Source organism: Fundulus heteroclitus, chromosome 24, assembly GCF_011125445.2.
Source record: "Fundulus heteroclitus isolate FHET01 chromosome 24, MU-UCD_Fhet_4.1, whole genome shotgun sequence".
Taxonomy (NCBI): domain Eukaryota; kingdom Metazoa; phylum Chordata; class Actinopteri; order Cyprinodontiformes; family Fundulidae; genus Fundulus; species Fundulus heteroclitus.
Window position 1 is genome coordinate 3,935,520 of NC_046384.1, and position 25,002 is coordinate 3,960,521.

The 25,002-nt window shown below is 42.6% G+C and overlaps 1 protein-coding gene and 1 long non-coding RNA gene across 2 annotated transcripts; both read left to right on the forward strand.

Moving 5' to 3' along the window:
- The first annotated feature begins 1,409 nt into the window (after positions 1–1,409).
- Positions 1,410–5,591, forward strand: LOC118557887. Its single transcript, XR_004928079.1, has 4 exons — positions 1,410–1,824; positions 4,783–4,905; positions 5,027–5,146; positions 5,552–5,591. It is a non-coding gene; the product is annotated as an uncharacterized LOC118557887 (long non-coding RNA).
- A 2,445-nt stretch (positions 5,592–8,036) lies between these two features.
- LOC118557849 (NLR family CARD domain-containing protein 3-like) lies at positions 8,037–20,553 on the forward strand (the record flags this gene model as incomplete). Its single annotated transcript, XM_036128316.1, has 5 exons — positions 8,037–9,799; positions 15,446–15,631; positions 18,274–18,450; positions 19,572–19,742; positions 20,423–20,553. Coding segments are annotated over 5 exons (2,313 nt in total), but the record flags the coding sequence as incomplete, so codon positions are not given.
- Positions 20,554–25,002: the final 4,449 nt, after the last annotated feature.

A 25,002-nucleotide genomic window follows, 5' to 3' on the forward strand; every position in this document is an offset into this window, starting at 1 on the left:
TCCTACTTCGCCTGGGGATAACTGGGAAAATCAGACCTTTACAGGGAAGTGAACCCCAGATGGAGCTGAAAAGCCGGCAGGACACTCTTCGAATGCTGAGGAGAACCTGCTTAAATCGGATTGCATCCAGGACAGAGATTAGGCAGAGACCAGGCCTCCGATCCCGACCACGCTTTACTAAGCTGCCCGACCACACTGTTGGTTAGCACATAGCTGCCGACCTAAACGCTAGCCCGCCAAGAACAAACCAACAACTTGCCTGCTTCTCACTGCCTTCCGTGGATGAACAAAGTGGAACAAACTCACATTAGGCATTGACAGGTTTGGGCAGAGAAACCAGAGGGAGAAGTTAAAAGGTTTATTGGGAAATGTTTTGTAAATCGTTTGGACACATGTTACTTTAAAACAAAGGGCTAACGGGATAGCTCATTGCTAGCATTGAGTACCATGTCATTGTCGAGTGTGTTTTTATGGTTGTAACAAAGGTTATCTCCACAAGGGTTTCATACATTGATGGGACATTAATGTTTACATTATCCAGCCCATTATGACTAAAATAAAACCAAAGCTTTATTTCTTAGCGCCGAAGGGCCGCAAGCCAAAATGCTATTAGCTTTTGGTAATTTCTGGTTCCGGTTTTTCTACAAAAGCCTGTTCCACGAATAAAGCTTGAGCGTTCCGCTCCACCGTCGGCCGATAGGTCTATGAGCCTTATTCCCGCATTAATATTGAATATTAATGTCGGTTTAAAGACAATTTTGATAACTTTAGACTTTAACCCGATTTAGCGACAGATCGCTAAAGCGACCCCTAGCACCCGGAGGGAGAATCGCATAAATAAAGGTAAGCGATTCTGAAGTAAATGAGTTTACAGGGCAAATCAGTCTTTAGAATGTTATTTACTCAAAATAATGTTCTAGTTAACTTGGGCTTTGCATTGTGAATGAGTTGAAACACATGTCAAATGTTCTGAATTAGTCAAGCTAATTTAACCCCAATTTCACCTTCTTTAAGTTCAACCTTGGTTCTTTAACTTAAACAAAATATTATTGCATCAAGTAATGTTTTGTTTAACTCAGGATTCGCATTGTGAATGGAATGAAACACATGCCAAATGTTTTTTCACTCCATTCCATGCTTTTCGGAATCAGATCTGCAGTGAACAAGGATTCACTGAATTATTCTGATTATGATCAACCACCTTTGTTTTGTCTTTTGTTTGTTTTTGCATGTAAATAGTTCCTTAGCTTAGCTTTTTTTTATCTTAATTTTGCTTAGTAGTTTAGTTAAGTTTCACTAGCCTAGTAGAGAGAATTTTTTAATCTAAATATTGTGTTAATTCAGATAAACAGCATTACATAGTGATGTTCTCTGGATGTTCATTTTATTTCTGTTATTAAATTCTTGAAGTTGTCACTCCTTTGTTCTATGTGTGTGCAGGGTTTGCTGTTAAAAGATCGCTAGTGCTCGAATTCACCCTTTTAACCATTGTCTTAATATCAGCTTAAGAGCTGATCATCACCAGACAATACTTAACAGACAGAAGGTTATTTGATAAAGACTAAATAACTTTAAACGGTGTATAATTGCACAACAAAACTGAGAAGAAACCTGAAAAACACAAAAGTTACAACCTGACCTCAGTTTTACAGCTCAGTTCACTGCTGATAAAAAGAGAAGAACTGAAAGGAAAGGTGTTTAAACTCACCTTGACAGGGGGCAGAGCCTCAGGTGAGTCAGTTACAGTCAGGTATCAGATCAGGGGAAACAGGTTCTGACTCCATTTAGCAGCAGAACAGAACAGAGAGAAGACTCTGGATCAGGGTGAGTGTGAACTTGTTCTGGTTTTCTTTCTGTGGACTGTGAACAGAACCAGGAACAGAACTCAGTCTGGTTCTCCTTCAGAACCAAGCTGCTGCTTCATGTAACCGTGGTGCTGGTCAGGCTCTGATTTCCTGCTTATCAGCACCAACAAATGCTCAGTTTCCTTCGTTTGTTTCTTTCCTTCAGACAAAAACTGAATGTGAGGAAATGGGAGATGATGTAAAAGCGCCTTTAGCATTGTTTGCTTTTTGAGTGGAAAATCTAGTCAGACTCGTATTTGTAGGAAGACCATCCCACAGGTTGGTTCCTTTCACAGAATTTTTTTTTTTACCAAAAGATGTTTTACTAAATGGAACTTTCCATTCTCCACATGTAGCAGCTCCAGTTGTTCAGTAGAACCGGTACCGGTTCTCTGCTGCTTCTTCCTCATGATCTTAGCTAATGCTGACGTCAGAGACTCAGATCCTGTTCTAGATGAATAATTGAGCTGAATCAGGAAAACTGCTTTGAAAACTCTGAAGTCTGCAGATTGTGATTTAGCTGCTGAATAAAAGCTGAAAATCAAACTTTGTTCTCAGTTGATCTCTGATTCTTTGCAGCAGCAGCCGCACCTTTCAGTAAAATCTCTCTAGAGACAGTTTGTCTCTTGCAGAACAACATGTCATAGTTGGTATTTAGTTCTTTTATAACCAGCCTCTGATGACATCACAGTAGGCCACCAATCAGACTCCTTTAGAATACGGCCATTTGTAGTTTATCTCTTCTTTTTCTCCTGGTTTTGGATCCAGTTGCTCCTTCAGAGGCGTTTCCTTGTATTCCCTGGTTACCTGGTTTTCTCTACGGCTGCACCATGTTTGATCCAGATGTGTTCAGTTGTCTAGCATCTGTTTTATTATCGCCTGTTGTCTTTGTTCACATAAATTCTATTTTAATTCAATCTGAAAAACTCACACGGAAAGAAAAAAGACAATCAGAAGAATTTTATTGCTACAATATTTTAAGACTTTGGCGCTCAGACCTCAGCAGGAAACATTAGTGCTGAATTTTCCTTTAATATGCATAAGCAGGTGTATGAGAACAGGGATGTTTCCCCCCAGGCCTGAAACTGGTGGTGGAGTGGAGATAGACCAAGTTGGTTCAGTCCATAGACGCTGGTTGGTGAGATGATCTGCTTGAGCTGTATTGGTGAGATCCAGTAGACTGGGAGAGCTGATACTAGTGCTTCACTCAGGGGCCCAGAAAGATAGATGTCCAGCTTGGATAAACACAGGTTTGCATAAAGCTGTCCATGATGAGCAAGCATGAAGCGACAGTGGAGAGGAAAAACTCCCCTTTGGGAAGAAACTTCTGGCAGAACCAGGCTCAACAGGGCGGTCTTCTACCGGACCCATTGAGATGTGACAGGGAATGCAGTCAGAGTCCAGGAGGAATTACACTCTGATAAGGACGAGATTGAAGGAGCTCCATGGGAAAGCCAGATGGAGCTTGGCTACGATGGTGGAGAAGGGATGGAGGTGGGTTGGATCAGGGTCATCTGAGTCCTAATCAGACATTGGGCAACCACTGCTTGAGCTTTGGCTGGGTAGCAGCTGAGACGTGATTTGAAGACCTTTAAGATGAACTCTGGATGCTGATTGGGCTTCGTGGAGGTCTGGTTCAAAGCTGATTGGCTTACGTCGGAGGCGGATGAGCCTCTTATTGGATGAATGTAAGTAATTCAGTTTCTTCAGTTGAATTTCCACCTAGGCTTTATATAGTTTATTAAGACTTTTAAATCACTGCCCAAATTGACAAATATCAACGTTTCTATGGAATGAAAACGACCCAGAAATGTTCAGCAGTTCATGCAGACTAGTTCGTAACAGCGTCACTTTTAACCCTCTCATTGCCGTTTATTCAGCAGACAGGACTTGCCTGAAGTTTGTTGCTTTGCCCTTTAAACAGTTATTGATCAGTCAGAAACACAATTAATACTGAATAACTGTCAGATAGTGAAAGTTGAAGAAGTCTTGGACAAAATGGCAGAAGGACACTCCCTGCACAGTTTGGAATCTACAGCCAAATAAATAAATAGAGAAAAACTTCAGGTCACCTGAATATAACTTTGGTCATAAAGGAGCGGAAACACCAAGATGTTCCTCCTAAATAAAATATTTTTCAGAGGAACTTCTTGGTTCTGATTGAGCTCATCATGGTAAAATCTTCAATCAGATAAATTCTTCTCTGCTGTTCTTCTGGAGAATGACCTGCAGGATGGTCCAAGAGAAGAGTTACAAGCTGCAAAAGAGAACTAAAAGGAAGTAAAACTTTCTGGAAATGAATGTATTTGTCCTTGATTTGAGCAGCTAAATCAGATTATCTGCAAATGGAAAGAGTATTTTAATCCCTAGAGTAAGATAATTAGATATACTGACCTTGAAATAAGATGATGGAGATGAGTTGATCCTATATTAAGTGCTAAATCGTATTCAGTTGGCAGATAATCCTATTTAGCTGCTCAGATCAAGGGCAAAAACACTTGTTTCAAGAAAGTTTTACTTCCTTTTAGTTCCTTTTAGCAGTGAAGCTGCAGCATCTTTGTTCATCTTTGCGGGCCGCTGTGTTCAGAACCAACCCATCAGAACTTCAGAGGAAATGTTCCCTCCTTCATTCACTCTGGATGTTTCTACAGACCTGGAACAGTATTCCAGTTCAGACCTGAAAAGGTTTCACCCTCAGTTTTAGCTTCATTTTCTGAAGAAACCAGAACTTCTCCAGATGGTTCTGAGGAGATCACCCAGCAGACATCAGGAGGTGCATGAAGTAGTGAAGGAGAGGACAATCCAGACCCAGATGGTACCTGCTGAACTCAGGTTCCTCTGGTCCTCTACACACATGAGGGGAACCAGCTTTCTGCTCTACAGAACACTGACTGGACCTGAAACACTGGGAACTGACTGGTTCTGGTTCCTCTCTCAGGCTGACTGAAGTCCAGGAGATGGAGAACAGAGCAGAACCTCCAGGATCCAGCTGTCCATCTATGAGGAGTGACTGGTCCAAATCTAACCCTCCAGACTTCAGTGAAGAACCTGGACCCTCAGAGTAAGAACCTTTAAACCTTCTGCTTCTCTGCAGCAGTTTGTGTTCAGAGATTCTTCTCTGGTTTTTATCAGAGTTTCTCACTGATTGATGTGATCTGAATAACAACATGTTGGTGTTTCAGAGGTCAGAACCACAGACAGAGAGCAGAACCTCCAGGATCCAGCTGTCCGTCTATCAGGAGTGACTGGTCAAAATCTAACCCTCCAGACTTTAGTGAAGAACCTGGACCCACAGACCCAGAGTAAGAAATTAGTTTCTAACTGATCCATGTGACTCTGCAGAGATATAAAACATAATATTTACTCAGTCTTCAGTTTCTAAACTAAACGTAAATTAGTTTTTATTTTACCTTAACTCAAAGCTCAATAATCATCAGCTGTTAGTCAATAAACCAGTAGTATTCACTGCAGAAACATTGGGCCTGGTTATACACACATGTACAATGGTCTTAGTCACATTGGCTGTAGGGAGAATTGTTGGGATGTAAATGTGTAAATATATGTTTATAAGCATATTCATTCATTTGTTTAAAAATGGACCTTAGAGTTTTATAAACTCATAAGTAAAGCATGAATTTGGAAGAACATTTATGTTAAGATCTAAAGGAGGGAGAAGGAGTGTGATTACTTTTGTTTTACTTCTTCAGACCAGGACCTGGACTGCTGGCAGCCAATCAGAGCAGCTGTGCTCCAGGTGAGACTGAACATCTCCAATCTGTCAGGATCTGGGCTTTGTTTTGTCTGTTTGTTAATTTTGGTCAGTTAGTTCACTCCCTTGCCTCAGGTTTTATTTCCATTTTAGGTTCTGTCTTAGTTTTGCTTTGGGGTTTTGATTTTGTTTATGTTATCAATTCACTTGGCCTGCTCAGATCACTTCTCTGTATCATCCTTTAATCAGTCAACTCAGTTCACCTGCCAACTATCTGCCAGCTCACCTCTTTGTCACCACCCTGTCACTCCCCTTCACCAGTCACCATCCAATCAGCTTCAGCTTACTTCCAGTCACTTCCCTTCCCCTGATCAGCTTCACTGATTACCATTCCGGTAATTAGTTTCACTCCATTCACCTGCTCACTCCCCTACTTATACCTGCCTCTGCCCCCTGCAATCTGCCAATCTGTAGTTTGGCGCCCTCTGTAGCCTGTAGTTTAGCGCCTTTTGAAATCTGTAGTTTGGCACCTCCTGAAGTCTGTAGCCCGGCGCCTTCTGAACTCTGTAGTGCGTTGCCTGAACCCTATAGTCTGGGGCCATCAATGGCCATTAGTTGGGCGCTTTCTGAACCCTGTAGTAATGCACCTTCTGAGGCTAGTAGATGGGCACCCCTGGTGCATTGGGGGGGCCTGCCTCGTCGACTCCGCCCTCGAAGGGCCCTGCATCGTCGACTCCGGCCTCGAAGGGCCCTGCTCCGTCTCCGGCCTCGAAGGGCCCTGCTCTATCGCCGGTTGCCAGACAACCTGACACAATGGTGCCGTCCTCCGGTTCCCTTGCTGGACATCCTTGCTCACTGGGGCCGTCCTCCGGGATGTCAGCCGGAGAACCTGATACGGCGGGGCCGTCCTCCGGGACGTCCGCCAGACCACCTGGCACGCTGGGGCCGTCCTCCGGGACATCAACCAGACCACCTGACACGCCGAGGCCGTCCTCCGGGACGTGAGCCAGACCACCTGGAACATCGGGGACGTCCCCCAGGACGCCTGCCAGACTTTCGGACTAGTTGGGGCCTGTCCCCGGGAATTTTCTTTAGACTGTTTGTGCCCTGTTATGATTGTTTTTTGTTCCTAGTTTGTGTTTGGACATTTGTTTGACTCTCCACCCTTTCACTCCCCTTCAGTTTACTTCCAGTCACTTCCCTTCCCCTGTTTAGCTCCACCCATTCCAGTAATTAGTTTCACTCCATTCACCTGCTCACTCCCCTACTTATACCTGCCTCTGCCCCTCCAATCTGCCAGATCAATTTGAGCCTTTTAGTGAGTCTTATCCAGCATTCTTTTCTGATAGTCCTGTGAATATTGACCCAATCTGCCTTTTTGACTTCTGAGCCAGCCTGATCCCTGAACCTGTTTTTTGGTTTGAATACTGGGTCTCTCTGCCTCTCCAGTTCATGACACAATCAGAACTTCCTTCTATCGTCTTTGTTGAACTAATTCCTCGTCTTTAGTTGGGATTTGGAAATCTAAGTCTTTAAAGTGTTCCTGTGATCGATTATTTCCCCTGAATCTCTGGATTTCCAGCTGCTGTAAATATAACGTCTGTGTTCAACCCAACAACCTATTGGGTTTGCTTTGAAGTGGTTCTGTTTTCAGCCCTTTGTGCTAAATGCATTAAAACTGAACATCTCCTTAAAGCTGCAGCTTATTTTGATGGAAACAAAAAGGTGGAGAAAACAACCTGCTGCACTGCTGCTTTACAGAAAGAGGGAAGGAAAGTCTGAGAGACAGAAACCTTTATTTCCTCTGACAATAGATCCCAGATTACAGCAGATATATTTGTAGGAACATGGAATATTTCTATCTGCTGTTTACTTCTAAAGGACCAAATCAGTCCCATGTCATTTATAATCTGTAATTATTCTTTAAAAACATCCAATCCAGTCTCTGAGGGAGAAAAGCATCTGAAATGTGAACACTACCTGATCCAAGGAGCTGTTTCTCTGGCAGATTAGAGCATTTCCTCCAGATTTCCTTCATTAAGGCTGAAAATGTTTCCAGGAAACATTTTCTGTCTCTCAGCCTCTTCTGTAGCTGCTGTGTTTGTGGGAGAAGGTCAGATAGAAACAGAGAAATGAGGACAATGGTGACCTGATGCTAAAGAGTTCATGTTGCTGAAAGCTGCTGCATATTTCTGTCAGCATTTCTTCGTCTGATCTGCTTTGTGAATCAGATCCTGACAGTGAATAGATACTGGCCACAAAGCAGAGGCAGAACTCTGCTTTCTGACCATCTAACAAGGTTCTGCTTCTAAGGATGGATCCCATTGGTTAGCATCACATCATGTGAACTAAGAGACCTTCTAATGATGACACCTCCTGATGTTCCAGAGGTTTCTGCTCCAACTTCATCACTAAATCAGGTTTTTTTCTTCAGTTGTCTTTTCTTCTCTGTTCCAGCAGATGTTGGTCTGCAGGAGGTTCTAGAGGAACATAAGATCAGTCTGAGGAGGAGATGTGAACGTGTGACTGAAGGAAGTGATGAACCAGGAAGTAGAACCCTCCTCAATAGGATCTACACTGATCTCTACATCACAGAGGGTCAGAGTGAAGAGGTCAATACCCAACATGAGGTGAAGCAGCTGGAGAGAGCTTCCAGGATCCAGAACCTCCATGACTCTCCAATCAGGTGCCACGACATCTTTAAAGCCTCACCTGACCAACATGGACCCATCAGAGTGGTTCTGACCAATGGCGTCGCTGGTGTTGGGAAAACCTTCTCAGTGCAGAAGTTCACTCTGGACTGGGCCGAGGGCTTGGAGAACCAAGATGTCCGTGTGGTGGTTCTGCTGTCGTTCAGGGAGCTGAACCTGATCAGAGGTGAGCAGCACAGTCTTCTCACGCTGCTCCATGTTTTCCATCCAACCCTCCAGAAGCTCCCAGCAGAGCAGCTGGTTCGCCACAAACTTCTCTTCATCTTTGACGGCCTGGATGAAAGCAGACTTTCTCTGGACTTCAAGCACAGTTGGCTGGTTTCTGACGTCACACAGAAGTCATCAGTCGACGTTCTGCTGACAAACCTCATCGAGGGGAACCTGCTTCCCTCAGCTCTGGTCTGGATCACCTCCAGACCTGCAGCGGCCAATAGGATCCCTCTTTCATGTGTTGCCAGGGTAACAGAGGTACGAGGCTTCACCGACACCCAGAAGGAGGAGTACTTCAGGAGGAGGTTCAGTGATGAAGAGCTGTCCAGCAGAATCATCTCCCACATCAAGACCTCCAGGAGCCTCCACATCATGTGTGGAATCCCAGTGTTCTGCTGGATCACTGCTACGGTTCTGGAAAACATGTTGACCACAGAGCAGAGAGGAGAGCTGCCCAAGACCATGACTGACATGTACTCTCACTTCCTGCTGGTCCAGACCAGGAGGAAGAAGAACAAGTACCATGGAGGACATGGGAGGAGTCCACAGGAGCTGATGGAGGCTGACAGGGAAGTTCTCCTGAAGCTGGGGAGGCTGGCGTTAGAACATCTGGAGAAAGGAAACATCATGTTCTACCAAGAAGACCTGCAGCAGTGTGGTCTGGATGTCACAGAGGCCTTGGTGTACTCAGGAGTTTGTACAGAGATCTTCAAGAGAGAGAGCGTGATCTTCCAGAAAGCAGTCTACTGCTTTGTTCATCTGAGCATTCAGGAGTTTCTGGCTGCATTCTACATGTTCCACTGTTACACCAGCAGGAACACAGAGGTGGTGGAGAACTTCCTGGGAGAAAAATACTGTGAAACATCTATGGAGGACTTCCTGAGGAGAATCATGGATAAATCCCTCTTCAAAAGTAAAAATGGCTACCTGGACCTGTTTGCTCGCTTTCTTCATGGCCTCTCTGTGGAGTCCAACCAGAGACTCTTAGGAGGCCTGCTGGGTCAGACAGAGAACAGTCCAGGAACCATCCAGAGAGTCATCACCAACCTGAAGAAGTACACTTGTGAAATCTCTCCTGACAAAAGCATCAACATCTTCCACTGTCTGATGGAGATGAAGGACCTCTCAGTTTATCAGGAGATCCAACAGTTCCTGAAATCAGAGAACAGATCAGAGAAGCTCTCAGAGATCCAGTGCTCAGCTCTGGCCTACATGCTGCAGATGTCAGAGGAGGTTCTGGATGAGTTGGACCTGGAGAAGTTCAACACATCAGGACCAGGACGACGGAGACTGGTTCCAGCTGTGAGGAACTGCAAAAAGGCTCGGTGAGTTCAATTCAATTTTATTTATATAGCACCAATTCATGAAACATGTCATCTCAAGGCACTTTACAAAGTCAAGTTCAATCATATCATACAGATTGGGTCAAATTATACAGATTGGTCAAACATTTCCTATATAAGGGAACCAGTTGATTGCGTCAAAGTCTTGAAAAGCAGCATTCACTCCTGGAGAAGCGTAGAGCCACAGGGAGAGTCGTCTACATTTTCCAAGGCTTTGCAGCAATCCCTCGTACTGAGCAAGCATGAAGCGACAGTGGAAAGAAAAACTCCCCTTTAACAGGGAGGAAAACCTCCAGCAGAACCAGAACCAGGCTCAGTATGAACAGTCATCTGCCTCGACCCACTGGGGGTTACAGAAGACAGAGCAGAGACACAACAAGACAGACAAACAAGCACAGAAGCACACATTGATCCAGTAATCTGTTCTACATTAGATGGTAATAGCGGGTGATCTGTCTTCCTTGGATAATGTCACAGTTAACAAAACGCCAGACCAGGTGTACCTACTATGAAGAAAAAAGAGAGAGAACAAAAAGTTAAAACCTGAAATGACAACTGTAATGATTGATTAACTGAACCCGATATTCGACCAGACACAGAATAAACGTTCAAAAGGGTTTATTCAAAAAGGGGCAGACAAAAACTGAAGGCAAAGCTATGTTCTGAGTAGACAGGGGAGGTAAAGCCATGATAAACAAAACCAGACGAAGGGGAGATATAAGGTGCAGGGGCAGAGCTCCAGCAACAGTCCAGGCAGGTCCAACGAGCGAACAGACAGTCCAATCCTAGGAAACGGACCGGGTTCCTGAAACCAAAAGTTCCTCCGACAAAGTACTCACAGGGTGACAGGTTCAGAGTCCAGAACTTACTTAATACAAAAAACAGGCAGGCTGACAAGGTCAGAGAGGCTCTGCAGGCTCAGAGACAAAAATGACAGGGAGACAGGTCAGGCAACAAAGAAAAGGCTCACAAGCAAAAAGGTGCTGGAAGGCTCTTACCGGTGAAAGAGTAGAGACGTTCTGGCACTGGAGACTGACTTGGACAGAGCTTTTATGCAGGTGGAGACAGGTGAAGCCAGTAGAGGTTGATTGCAAAGCAGTGTGGAGAGTGACCAGGTGTGTAGAGTAATAATCAGATCAGCTCCAGTGCCAGGAACGTCACAACAGTCATTTCAATGCAATGCAATGCAAAACTGGAGAACAGTAGAAATCAGTAGAGTGAGAAAAATAGGCCCAAGAATAGGTAGCTGCTTGTTGTCTGTGTACTTGTCAGGTGGATGTATGTTGCGTCTGTATCTCAAATTATAATCAGTTCTCCTGCCCGTAGGGAGTCGTGTTCCTCCTCTAGGGGATTTCACTGCTTCTTGTTCTGCATTAAGTGGATTTGCTACTAAGAGCTCACTGGCATTTCCTTGTACAATATCTTGTTCTCTAGTGGCATGCTCGTCAATTTCCTGTTCTAACTCTTCAATTATGGTGCAATCAGTTTCTCATCTCAAGTCTAACCCTTCGTGTTCCAGGTTTACCCAAAATGAATCGCTCTTTTGCCTCATGGCGTAGTCCGCATAACAATCCACACCTCCCATCGGTTTCAGAGTCAAAGAGCTTCTCAGATTCCCAGATGTTTTCTTTGTAGTACTGCAATGCTTAGGTGCCAAACTCTGCGTGTTTACAGGGGAATCTGAGTTTATTAGGCCTGCATTATTCTGTTGTGCTGCAACTGGAGCAGCTGTAGATCCTGACTTGTGCACGGACGAATATATGTTTACTGGGGCGGCATTATTTTGTTGCGTTGCAAGTACATTTTGGTGAGGTGACCCTCCAGTGTTAGTAACACTGACATGCGAGGCCCTTGACAAAATCTCTCTATGTTCTGTGGAACCGTTTTCGCTTCCAGCCCCTTCATTTTTATCTCCTTGATTTATTGTATCTATGATCAGGCCCGGATAAGCGGAAGAAGACGGACGGATGGATGATCAGACTATCATTGTTTTTGTACTGAAAATCTCCCATAATGTTTACTGTCCCAGAGAGCGAGGGATAAAGTCCTGCTGGCTTTAATGCTTCTGGGTTGCCATTTGCAGACTGCTGTTTCATTTCCATAAATTTCTGTTTTAATGTACTTCTATAAGCATGACCTTCTTCCTTGAAAAGGTTTAGAATTTTTAGCTCAAGCTCACATTTTTCCTTTGTCTTTTTAGTGTTATTCTTTGTCTTGTAATCCATGATTCTGGTCTCCATTTGCTCGCAAAGAGAAACTGCCTGTTTCAGGCCAGGGCGAGTTAAACCCTTGTGTTTTTTTGTTCCACTTTTTAGAGATTTTTGGATTTTTGAAGCATGTTCAGGATATTTTAACCCAATAATAACGATGGGAATGTTCGGCATTTTGCTCTGTATTAGTTTAGAATACAGATAATATTAAGAAAACCAAATTAAGAGGTACCACAGGGTTAACTTTTCTCACAGAAACAAAGAAATTCCTACAGGCTGATTACGGATACTCCCTGGATGTTCGTGTACTCTTCCGCGCTCACTCTCAGCTAAGCAAAGGGAGGGGGAAAACTGTGTTTGTGTGTTAGTTTGTGTGTATGCAGTTCCTGTGAGCAGGGCAGGACAATGTGTGTATGCGTGTCCGTGCGTATTACACTCACACAAAGTTTGTATGTGTGTTTTCTTGAAATCGTTCACTGCAGCCCAAAATAACTACTTCTCTCTAGCTTGACAGGCAAAACAGCACACAGGGAGTAGGGAGTAGACAGACTGCACTGCCAAAAGTTTTCGCACCGTCCAACACTTACACATAGTTTGTGTGTGTGTTTTTCTTGGAATAATAGCACACAGACAGGAACAGGCAGACGCCACAGCCAAATGTTTTCGCACCAGCCAAGCCCCTCAAGATATGATCTGCCCCTCTAAATACAATGTCCCTGCACTTGATATCATCCACACAGCTTCCATTAAGTATGTGCACCTTAGTCCAACTGGATTTTCTTACCAAATAAAAGTTTCTATACACTTTTGCTTTATCAGATTAGATACACTTTACCTTTACTTCTGATAATGGGACTTTGAAGAAGAAAAACAGCAAACAGCCAACATCAATAAAAAAACTCAGCTTCAGACATGCAAATCAGTCAGACAGAATACCCTTTTATCATTTAAGCACACATTTTAACAGCCTCACACACACATCGATATCATTCACGCATCTCTCTTTCTCACTTTTTGTCACATTCTCACTTTCTCACTTTCCCAGGAATTAGTAGTTTTCCTTAATGGTCCAGGTGCCTAATTTCCTGATTTTTACTGTGCGAACATACAATTTAACTATTTTATTGGACCCGTAACAAAAGAGAGAAGAAAAGTAAAAGTTTATGCTGCACGTGCTTTAGGCCTACTGTTTTCTGATTTGATCGGAGGCTTTTTCACCTCGTATCCTAAACCAGAGTACTCAACAAAACCAAACTGCAGTTAACTCTTTAAGGCCACATATTTCATTGGATAACCACACGGATGAGCCAAGAAAAGTCTTATTTCTCTTCTTTATGCGCTTACATTTACAGGGCTTTGCCCTACAAGACTCTGACCAGCCGTGACCGTTTCTAAAATCAACCTCTCACAATGATTTTTTTAATTCTAAAAAGTTATAAATATTAGCTGAAATTTCGACTGGGCCTATTTCTCTCAAAAAAAATCCAGAGATTCTTTCATTATCAGCAAACGAGGTTTCAAACGAGGCCTTGCCATTCAAGCAGCTGGGAGTAAACAAATAATTTCCTTTTTAGATTGTCGCGTGGAATTCCATATCCAATTCTTTCCACACGTGGGAAATATGACTGAAGGCAAGCAGAGGAACCACCTCTCCCACTGGTCAAACAAACGAACAAAAAACTCTTTCCAAATCAAACCTCACGGGCAGCAGTTTTGTCATAAACAAGCAGAGAAAGAGAGAGAGAGAGAGAGAAAAAAACATTCTCACACTCTGTCTTTCTCCGTGTCTCTGTGGTCAAGTGGCCAGCTCGGCCTTACGCCTCGAGAAGAGAATCTCCCTCTTCTTCAAAATCACGTTGGGGTCACCAATTATATGGGAGATTATTTAACTTATCGAACCTTAAAAAATGAAAGTAGACTTGGGGGACAAAGATTACAGCTTCTCTGCTTGCCAACAAAGTCACACAAACACCAACGGGTGTGAGCAGGCCAGCTGACAGCTTTGCTAGGGCCCGGGACAACGCGGTCTTTTTGGGGGCCCCCTCTACACCTCCCGCAACACACACACACCAAAAAAAAGTCAACTTAACTGTATACTTCATGCCCTGGAAATCTCTATATTTTATACTGGATATTTTCAACCCATCTATTGAATTTAGTGCACTGTTTGATCTTTTCTTCATAAGAGAACAGCAAGCACTGCAGCCAAAATATGGCCTTTTTTGACCTGCTGTATTTCAGCCAGTCCTTAAGTGTGATGTATCATGAAACTGTTGACCTTTCGGGTTTTGTGATTTTTATTTTATTATTACAATTAAATAATAATAATGTTATGTCCATAGTGTTTTTTCCTAATCCACCTTTTATATCTTTCAATCCTTATGTAATTTTGTCTGTGTTGTGTGCACCTGCCTGTTGCTTTAATCCTATTTTTTCCCCGTCGTGGGAAAAATAAAGAATTAGCTAATGTTATCTTATCTTAAATAACACTTTTTAATAGGATATATGTACTGGATTCTTTCAAGGTCTTAATTACATGTTCTGTATGGGCTCCAGTAACATATGATATATAATATCTACTTTGAAAGTTAACATGAAGTGCTGCTGAAGATGAACACTGATCTACCTGGATGTTTTCTGGAGGACTGAAACGCCTCAGTCAGTGACGTCAGTCTGTGGGTCTGTCGGGGCAATGAGAGAAGTTTCATCTCCTCTCCGTTTCTGTCGCTCGACGTTTTCTTGCTCATGGTTTTTCACGTGCTTAGATAAATTTGTTGTGTTTCCACTGAATTTAAATGGCTTTTTAGAAAACATACAGCTTGATTTCATTTAAGGTATTAAAATAGAGCCAAACGGCGTTTCTGCTCCTGCAGTCTCTCTCTCTCTCCGGGTCTGATCAGCAGCAGCCAGCAGCGAGGTTGTTTGTGAGTAGTTGAGTGGGCGGGCCAGGCTGAGCCTGCGTGCTGATTGGCTGGCGCCGCTGAGCCATGTACGAGAGGCATCTTCTTTGGGAAAAACAGGAAGGGAGTATAACTATTCTTTGGAAATAACAGGAACAGGGTAGAACATCTCTTGGCAATAAAAGGATGGGAGTATGACTGCTCTTTGGACAGAAGTAGATGTCATGTTCACATCACCCAGTTGCTAAGGACATTACAAACAGTCCGAAAAAAATCAGGCCTCAGATGTTTTACAAACTTCTGCATTAACCAAAGCAGAGACACAGCAGCTCTGCCGTAGAACCAAGACCTGAAGAGACTGAAGAGATTCTCTGTGTGGGTCAAACAGGACATTGATGTGAAGAGCAGATGTTCATCTGATGATGACATCACTGTTTAGTCATCATCTTTTAGTCTGTTTATCCGTGTTTATTTGTCTGATTTAACCAGAACTGATCTTATTGTTTCTCTGATCACAGACTAGTGGGCTGTTGGCTCTCAGTGACTGAATGTGAAGTTGTGGCCTCGGCTCTGAAGTCCAACCTCTCCCTGACTGAACTGGAAATAGATAAGATTGATGATGAAGGGAGAACCTTTGAAGACTCTGAGATGAAGTGTCTCTGTGAGATCCTGGAGACTCCAGTCTGTAAAGTAAAGTCGCTGAGGTTGGTTTTATCTTCACTGCTACTTTAATACTTGTTTTAATTAATAATTTTGTTCTGACATTTTTTTCTTTACAGACAACCTGCTGTCCAAATGCTTTGCCTTGTCAATTATTTATTGACTTATTATTTATCGAATTATAATATAAAAAAAGATATAAATATCTTTGATATTTTGAACATTTACCACTTAAAATGCTTTGGACTGAAGAACAAAAATTAGGAAAATAAGTCAAATGATGTGAATTAATGATGGAAATGTTTTAATTTGATTTGGGAAAGATTTAGATAACAAGATCAGATAATTTAGCTTTATTTTTCATTTCTTTGTCACATATTTACATAGAATATTAATTTTTGTTCCTCCAGAGTAGTGTCAGGATCACATTCATTCACATAAACAAGTAAAATATCAATAATAAAATAGCATTTTTTGTCTAAAAAATGACTGTTTGAAAAGAAGAAAGACAGAAAATCTAAAATGAATCAAACTAACGGCATCACCAGGTTGCATGTTCTCCCTGTGCATGTGTGGGTTCTCTCTGGGTACTCCGGCTTCCTCCCACAGTCCTAAAACATGACTGTTAGCTTAACTGGCCTCTCTAAATTCTCCTTAGGTGAATTCACACACACACTCCTTAGAGTGTGTGTGTGAATGGTTGGTTGTCCTGTCTGTCTCTGTGTTGTCCTGTGATAGACTGGTTACCTGTCCAGGTGAACCCTGCCTCTCACCCACTGACAGCTTCAGATAGACACCAGCACCCCTCAGGACCCCAGCGGGGATAAGCGTGTTGGAAAATGGTTGGATGGACGGCACCACTAGGTTTCACCGCCTCAGCTTTGTCCGGAAGCTGCTGTTCTGTTGGTCCGGGTCAGAAAAGAATCAATTAAATAGATTTTAAAAAACCACTTGGTTATTTAATCATATTTAAAGTGTGATATTTAAATATCCAGTCTGCTAGGTGGCGGTAAATACACCTTAAGTTGGTTGCAATCTGCCAATAAAAAAACAAAAGAAGAAAAAGTGTATTTTCCTACACAGAGGCAGTCGTTGAATGCATCGCGAGTTTGGGTGAGAAAGCGCAGGAGGAGAAGCCGCAGAGATCTAGTTCTGTGGCCATAAGTCAACATCTCCATGTTACGCTGCTTGTCTTTAGACTATAAACAGTAATTTGTGCCGTGGTTTGTCCCCATGATAATCCACAGTGAGTAAGTGAGCTTAAGTCTGAGGTAGAAGACAGTGAAGTTTCTACTCGAAGCTTTTTGGACTGTGTTTAGCCACTAGCTTAGCATAGCAACTAGACGATGCTAACAAGCTGAATAATCGACTCTAGGCTGCCGTTGGCTAACTCAGCTGGACCTAGGAGCTTGGAGAGTATCGTTACCAAACCGGACAACCAGAGATTTACCCAGAATGCACTCTGAAGCACCCGGAAGCGCTCAGAGGACCTCTGGGGACGTTGGAGACAAGGACGAGGAGTTTGTGATGGGTGTGGACCCCTCAGGTGGCCTAGTATTGGAGTGGGAGCCGTGACTGTGGGAGGCAAGTTTTTTCCACTGGAGAGGAGGACTAAACGGAGCAGAGCGTTTCTGTTAGCATTATTATTCATCTGGACCAAGTAACCTTTTTAGTTTTATTATTTGCTCTTATCTTTAATTAATAAGCATTGAAGCAAATGTTATTGAACTGGGATCTCAGATTGACACCCTAAGGTTTTTTTTGGTGTTGTATGCAGAGAAGTGCTTGTTACTTGTCTTTATTTAAAGGTCCTAAAGTACATTTATTTTATTCACCTTTTTATTTTCCTAAATAAAGCGGGAGGGGTACAGTTAACAATTTATAACTTGTGTCAAATGGTGATTTAGTCTGTGCCTCATTATTCCAGTGTTTATTGCTAAAAGCTAAATAATAGAGAATAATCTTACCTAAATAATACTTTTAAGTAAACATTGAATAGATTAATAGAACCCAGAGCCCACTCATTAATGTGTGAGTATTAAAGGTCTACATCATATTTAGTCACATTTTTTAATTGGTGGGGAGTGGTGGCCTGGTGGATAGAGCAGGATGCTTGTGTCCTGGGAAGGCTGCAAGTTTGCTGGTTCAAATCCCTCTGGATCCTGCCCTGGGTCCCTGAGCAAGACCCTTAGAGCCAGAATGCTCCGGGGCGCCAATCAGTGGCAGCCCACTGCTCCCTGGGGGACAGGTTAAATGCAGAGGACACATTTCATTGGTTTCCAAAGATGTGCTGAAAAATGCAGATGATTATTATTTAGTCCAAATCTCTGAGCTGCCCTCAGGTCTTCAGGAAGGCTGATCCACAGCTGACAGACGCCATGTTTCCTTAGAGAAAAGCCTCCATGCAGGCTGCTGCTTTAGCTTGAAGATAAATCCAGAACAATGTGAGCTGAAACTCTGTTAAATGATCCATGTTTAGAACATTATGGGTCTGAGAACCACTGTTCTAGCAGAACCCTCTTTAAAACAGTTCTACTGGATCAAATATAAGATATCAGTTCATCATTTTTCTGGGACTTTTACATTCACGGAAATAATTTTCTACATTTTAGCATTTATTTGTTCATGGCTCAGTTTTAACCTATATAATGGTGGCTTCAGCTCACATCGTTTATTATTTATTCAGCTTGTGGATATCCAGTTTGTCAGAGATCAGCTGTGATTATCTGGCATCGGCGCTGAAGTCCAACCCGTCCCATCTGACAGAACTGAACCTGAGCATCAATAGAGATCTGAAAGATGGTGGTGTGAAGGCGCTATGTGGTTTCCTCCAGACTCCCCTCTGCAAACTACAGACACTGAGGTCAGACTCCATGTTTTAGTTCTGTGATTAGTTTGTGATGTGAAAGTTGTGTTGACACTAAACTGCAGACATCTGGCTGATATTCTACTGATCCACACTGAGTCTCTTCATGGTAAAGTCTGCTTTCTTCTTCACTGCTTTGCTCCAGTTAAAGTTTCTTTCTTTTTCTAACTTCCTGTCAGGATTTATTCAATAATCAGCAGAAAACATGAAACAATGAGCTGATATTCAGTTTAGAGTTGGAGCTTTTATCCAGAACTGAGAAAGAGGAATAGAGAAGAAATAAAATACTGATGTTTCATTTATTTGAAGGTTTTTAATCTCTTTAAACCTTCATCAAGTCAGTTGTTCTACAGGATGATTTTAAAATAATTGTGTTTATAATAATAAGTGGATGTAATTCAGCTGAAAAACAAAGTTCAGATCTTTTATTGTAATAAATCTCTGCTGAGTTTGTTCCTGGACTTGGAGCCAGTTTTTAATGTTGTTTCTCTGTGTAACTGAGTCTGAGCCCTGATCTCAGGTCAGAAGCGGACAGCATTGGGACCCCCATTGTGTATAAATGCCCCTCATGTGAAGCGGCTCAGAGGGGATTCAAGCCAGTTTAGAAAAGTGAATTTCAGCTCCTGGAATCTGTCTGACAGGAACAAATCTATAATCCCTGATTGATGCTTCAGCACTTTTAGAAGCTCTGCAAGGATTTTACTGACTAAAACACTCAGACACAACATGTCACAGTAGCAGGTTCTGCTTCTGGGAGCTTCAGCTCCTAAAGTCAGTTTACATGAAATATTCTCCATGACGTCATGTTTTTATGGCTGTGGAATCATTAAAATAGTTAATTCATCTGCATTAACCTCCATTTGTTCATATTTTCTCCACAATTGCTGCTGACTTTTTTGTTTTCTGTGAAACCTGAATAATTTGGCTGCAGAACCTGAGTTTGTATTGATGGAGCTGCTGGTGGAGCTGACAGAGTTGAAGAGCTGAAGTCAGCAGGTCTTTATTGAAGCAGCAGCTTGTTGTCATTAATATTAATGAGAGTTCTTTAACTGGTTCTGTTGGACTGTTAGAACCTGCATCCTGGTGGCTTCAGCTCACATCTTTCATTCTTTATTCAGTTTGATGAGCTGCAGCTTGTCAAAGATCAGCTGTGATTATCTGGTATCGGCTCTGAAGTGCAACCCGTCCCATCTGATGGAACTGGACCTGAGAGGAAACAACCTGGAGGAGTCTGACGTTCAGCACCTGGAGGATCTTGTAAAGAGTCCAGACTACAAACTGAAAACTCTGTAAGTAGATGGATGGAGTGAGTCCAGCTGCTGTCAGCAGAACTGTTCTGAACCCAGTTGGTACCAAAGCAAAGATCCAGTGTTTCCAGTAAAGCTGCAGCTTCTCAGTGGGAGGAGAATGGTGACAGGCTTCCTGGTTGGACACAAAGACAACAATGAGCCAATCAGAGGAGCCAGCAGCTTGTTGTGTTCCTGTCTTTGTGTCCATGTGAAGATGACTGTTGTTGTTGTGTTCACGTCTCCAGGAAATGCAGCTGGATTCCAGCTGACAGCCTTCCACCATGTCTAGAGACAGTGGTCCTCATTCATCAAGCTGTGGAGCATCAGATCTGATCTCAGACTCTTTGTTCTCTCATTTCAACAGCAAACAGCTGATCAGTTTCATCTTAGTCACAGCTCTGAGATCAGTCTGACTGCAGCCTGCAAATCACTGATTTCACAGCCCATCATTACATTTAGTCACCATGTGGTCTTTCTACAGAGCAGAAGCTCTACTGAAGTCCACTCAGCACATCTGGACATGTGTCCTTCTCTCACTAGTTTCATCCAGATGTGTTCAGGGACAGCCTCCATGTTTCTTACTCAGCTGATGTTTCAGGAACAGATGAGATGTTCATGTTCAGCTTTCAGAGGCTGAAACACTCACTGATCTCCTCTGTTGCTCCTTCTTCTCTCTGCAGGTGGTGGAGGAGATGATCTTAGTGGAGGAGAGAAGTTGAGCTATCCTGATGATCCAGAGGTTGAAGCTGCAGCAGCTTGAGTTTAAAGAGACTCTGACTGGATCCTGATGATGAACTCTGACCTTAGAGATGTTGATTCTGTTTATCTGATCATGTCTGTCATTTAGTGTCTGATATTGTTTTTCTCTGTGGACCAATGAGGATCAAATGAAAACTAAGCTGCATTTAGTGGCTCCATGGAGTTTTGATCTGAATCTGATGAAACTGCAAAGTTGATCTTTTTTCTCTCTGCTTCATTTTCAGTCTGTAACCCAGAAATCTGAAATAAAGCTCAACTCTAAAGTTTTCAGGCTGCATGTTTGCTTCATTGTGATGCAGTTTCTGGAGGTTTTTCAGCATATTTTAGATGTTTTCTGCAAATGTTTGGGCAGCTCTGGTCCTTTTATCTGTTGCTGCAAACAGCTCAGTGAGTAAATGATGGTTTCTTCAATCAGAGGATGAAGCTTTTCTTCATGATTTTAGATCAAATCTTTTTATTTCCTTCTTTCTGAAGGTAAAATCTAAAAGTGAGTAAGGAAAAAGTTTGATCTGCTCCAGCTTCTCCTTTGGTGAGCATGGAAACACTTTCTGCAGCAGCTCAGGGACTTTCAGATCTTATTTGGAGGATTTTCTCTCTTCTTCCTGCAGAACGGTCCTGGTTCTGTTGGATCTGTGGCTCATCATGCAGCTCTGCTCTGCTGAGGTCAGAACATAGATTTTAATCCTGTTTAGGGACTGTGGGGGTAAAACCTTCACCTGCAGCTCCTCATCAAGTCCACTGTGGACGTTGGAGAAGAAAAAGAGATTTTCTCTTTACATCAGAAATTCATACATGAATCATTTCCTTTTTTTCTCGTTTCCTGGACATTTCAGACGGACCAGAACCAAAAGCTGCTCTGCAGAACCTGGATCCTCAGATCGTCTCCCTGTTACATAAATAACTTTAGAACCTGAGAAAGACCACATCTGACATCCCAGCAGACAGGCAGAAAGATAGAAAATAATTTTAGATGTGTTGAATTTTAAAGTTAAAGTTGAGTTAAAATGAGGAATTATTAAAATGATTCATGCATCAAACAGGGATTACTAGATTTAGTCTGAACTGAGTTTAAAAGCAGAAGTTTAACAAGTTATCTGGATCCTTTGGTTCAGTTTCTAGCTTTAAAACATCCATTAGAACCAAAGATCAGCAGGTGGTGTCTCACTTGATTCCCACTAAAAATCCCTGAGTGGAAATGAAAAGCTGGACTATCAGTGTGGTTAAGTCAGAGCAACTTTAGCGACCATTCACCTGATGGAAACGTGGGAACCTTAGAGGAACATTTCTCTGAGCATTTGTTCTGAAACATTTGTTCTCTGGATGTTTCCTCTGGTTTCCAGCCTTCATTCTGTCTCCATCGGGATAGGAGACCAGCAGGTGGCGCTGCTGAGCAGCTTCAGCTTTCTATGGAGCCACATTGTCAGAACCTTAAATGGATCCAAACTGTTAGGCCAGATCCAGGCAGCCTTCGTGTTCTCTACATGATCTGGGATGAAGAGAAAAGCTTGGAGCACATTGTTGGAAACTGTGGCACAAAGAATGGAGCGAATCATTTCTTCATGTGCACGTATGTACCTAGGATGAAACATCTGCTACAATTTGGCTAAATAGTTTTAGTCCCAGCAAATAAAAAATAAGCTGAGCCAGCAGTTTATGTCCGTAAACATGAAATGCCGCTACAGCCATGGAGAAACCTTTAGGAAGAGCTTCTCTGGTTTTCTAACCAACACAATACAGTGAGTTATTAATATGAACAGAAATATTGAGTCAAACATTCAGGAAGATGCTCACATGCCTCTGTGAGAAAAGTTCCCACGCAGTGTCATCTATGAAATGCAGATGAATGTTTTTGTCCTGACATCTTTTCAGCAGCTCACTGATGACACATTCTGGATCTGCAAGCCTGTTTCAAGAAGAAAAAAATGATAAATACATGAGAAAATATGAAAATAACAGAGAATTCAGCATTTCTGGACAGCATCTGAGGGTTTTCCATCTTTAACCACAGGTAATGACTTCTGCTCAGATTAATGAACGCACCTTTCTCCACCAGTTCAACAACATTAATGGTATTTCATGGCAGCAGCTCCAGATCCACCAGTTACGTCACGTTTGCTTTGCTGGTTCTGGATCAGAGTAAATCTGCAGCTTTGAAGTTGCTACAGTCCTGATCAATGGAGAAAACGGAGGTCGTCAGTCAAGCTATTATAACTGGAACAAAATCCAGATTATGTCAAAGAAACTCAGGATCCCAACACTGAACATCTTTGAATGCAGAAATCAGTTTGTTCTCTATCAGAAACATCATTTAGAGGCAATGAGGATTAATGACAGCAATGACAGCAGAGATATGACAATATTTTTTCCCTTCAGTTGGTTTGGAGCCATCAGGATGTGACAGCAGATCTTCTTCTCCATCTTCATCATCCTCACAAACATGCTGCTACCATCAAGGCCTCTGTCTTACTTCTTCAAGTATGCAACTATGTGGCCTATGAACTGATGTGGGAAGTGACTATGAAGCTGTGAACTATTACCAAGTCCACATCTGCTCAGAATCTTCCCTTCTTTCCTTCTGAGGCAAAGCAGCAGCTGCGGTGATCTTTGTTCAGCTCCAGGCTGTCAGGCAGCAGTTTGTGGATGAAGAGCTGATGAAGACGCTGGTTGGACTTTGGAGACCAGAGGAGCTCTTTAGTCCACGGAGGCTGTTGGTCTGACATGAGGACCGTCACTGATCCACCAACCGCTAGAATAAAGAGAAAAATGCCTTTTCACTGCCTTTGTTCATTGGATTTGGCAGCTGGAATATTTTCTTATTAAACTCAGAAAAATAAAAATAAAATGGAGAGTTTTTCTTCTGCTTTGTTGAAATGTTGTTGAACAGTTTGTGTTAAACTTCTGTTGACAAAACAGTCGTTTTCTTTTATTTTTATAATACCAAATAATGTCTTTAATAAAGGAAAAGGTCAAACAGCAGAAGTTCTCCATTAAAACAGTTTCCTGGGTCTCTGCAGAGATTATGTGGAGCCGTTTCTGACTGAGACTGCGTTCAGAAAATGAAACCATAACCTGTCCAGGCTGTCACAGGTCCTGCTTCCATTTTTCTTGTATTATTTTAAAGATGTTCACATGAACAGAGAAGCTCATTGCTATTCTTTCCATCTGCCTGCATTTCTCCACATAGCGTCCTGCCATCGGTGAGCAGCGCTGCGGCACATTGCAGCTGCCTTTGGGACCATGATGACAGACTAAGAATGAGCGCAGTTATTTTAGTTTTCCTCAACAACACTGCATGTGTTTGTAACCACGTTTCTAGTTTCCCCTATGAACAGCGCCCAGATTCTCTGACCTGCACTCTAGCAAATACTTCACAGAGAGAAAATAGTGTCTTAATTGGCAACAGTGTATGGTGCAAATAGAGTGTGTAACTGAGCACAAGCGCAAGGCTAAGAGAACTACAACTAAAATTTAAATGCATGGATGATCCAGTCAACAGAGCAGCAGTAAGAACAATCAGAGTCCTGATTTTTTTGGTCTTAACCAGCGGTGAAAGTACGAAGCAGGAGGCAAAGGGGGAGAGCAGCTCCCAGATAAATCCTTCATTCAGAACCAGTCATGGTGGCATGCTGGATCACTTCTGCTAACCAGATACAGTCTAAAACGACAATTAGTCTGTTTAGAAGTTTTCTTCTCATTTGTTCTGCATTTTTTTAACTACATGCGCCGTGTTTCTGTGCTTCACCGCTCTTACTGCGCCCCCCCCCCCCCCCCCCTCGGAGTCAGGTGCTTTTATCAGCAGCCAGCCTTTAAAACGTGAATCACTACGTTTAATGTCCTTCCACTCGTACCAAAATGTCCCAATTAAAATCAATAGGAGAGTCAGTAGCTGTGTTTCATGCTCTTTTGTTTCTAACGACACAGAACCAACGGTGCTTCGGTGGGCGTGGTCCCTTGAGCTTGAATTCAGGTGCGCAAAATTACGTTAGATGTAATTTAGGTGCGCACTTTTAAGGGTCATTTTAAGGAACTTGTAACATCAGGGGCTTCAGCTCAGACCCATTATTCCTTCTCTTCCCTCTAAAGGAGCCCTTTACAGTCTTCCGTTATGAATTTTCCTCACTGTTTATCCCTCACAGCTCATGAGGTTAAAATCCAGCAGCTGGATCAGCGAAAAGACGCAGCGTGAACCCCTGTGTGCTTTAAGTGTGGCAGCTGAGGGAAAAATGTTGGACCATATAGGCTTAATGAAACTCTGCCTCATTCACAAATGAGACCAACATGAATAGAATAATGATAATCTGTAGTGTTTTCATTCCCTGGATGTGAATCTGATAATTCATATTGTGCCTTTTATAATCAACTACAATTATTTCTTAAAGTCAGGAAACAAAGATTTCTCTTCCAAGGTCCAGACAGCCACACCCTTGTCTAATTCCTCTTTGGACCTGAAAAGGAGTGCTCAAACCACCATTAATTTTTAGCTCACTCTGAATGTCACAGT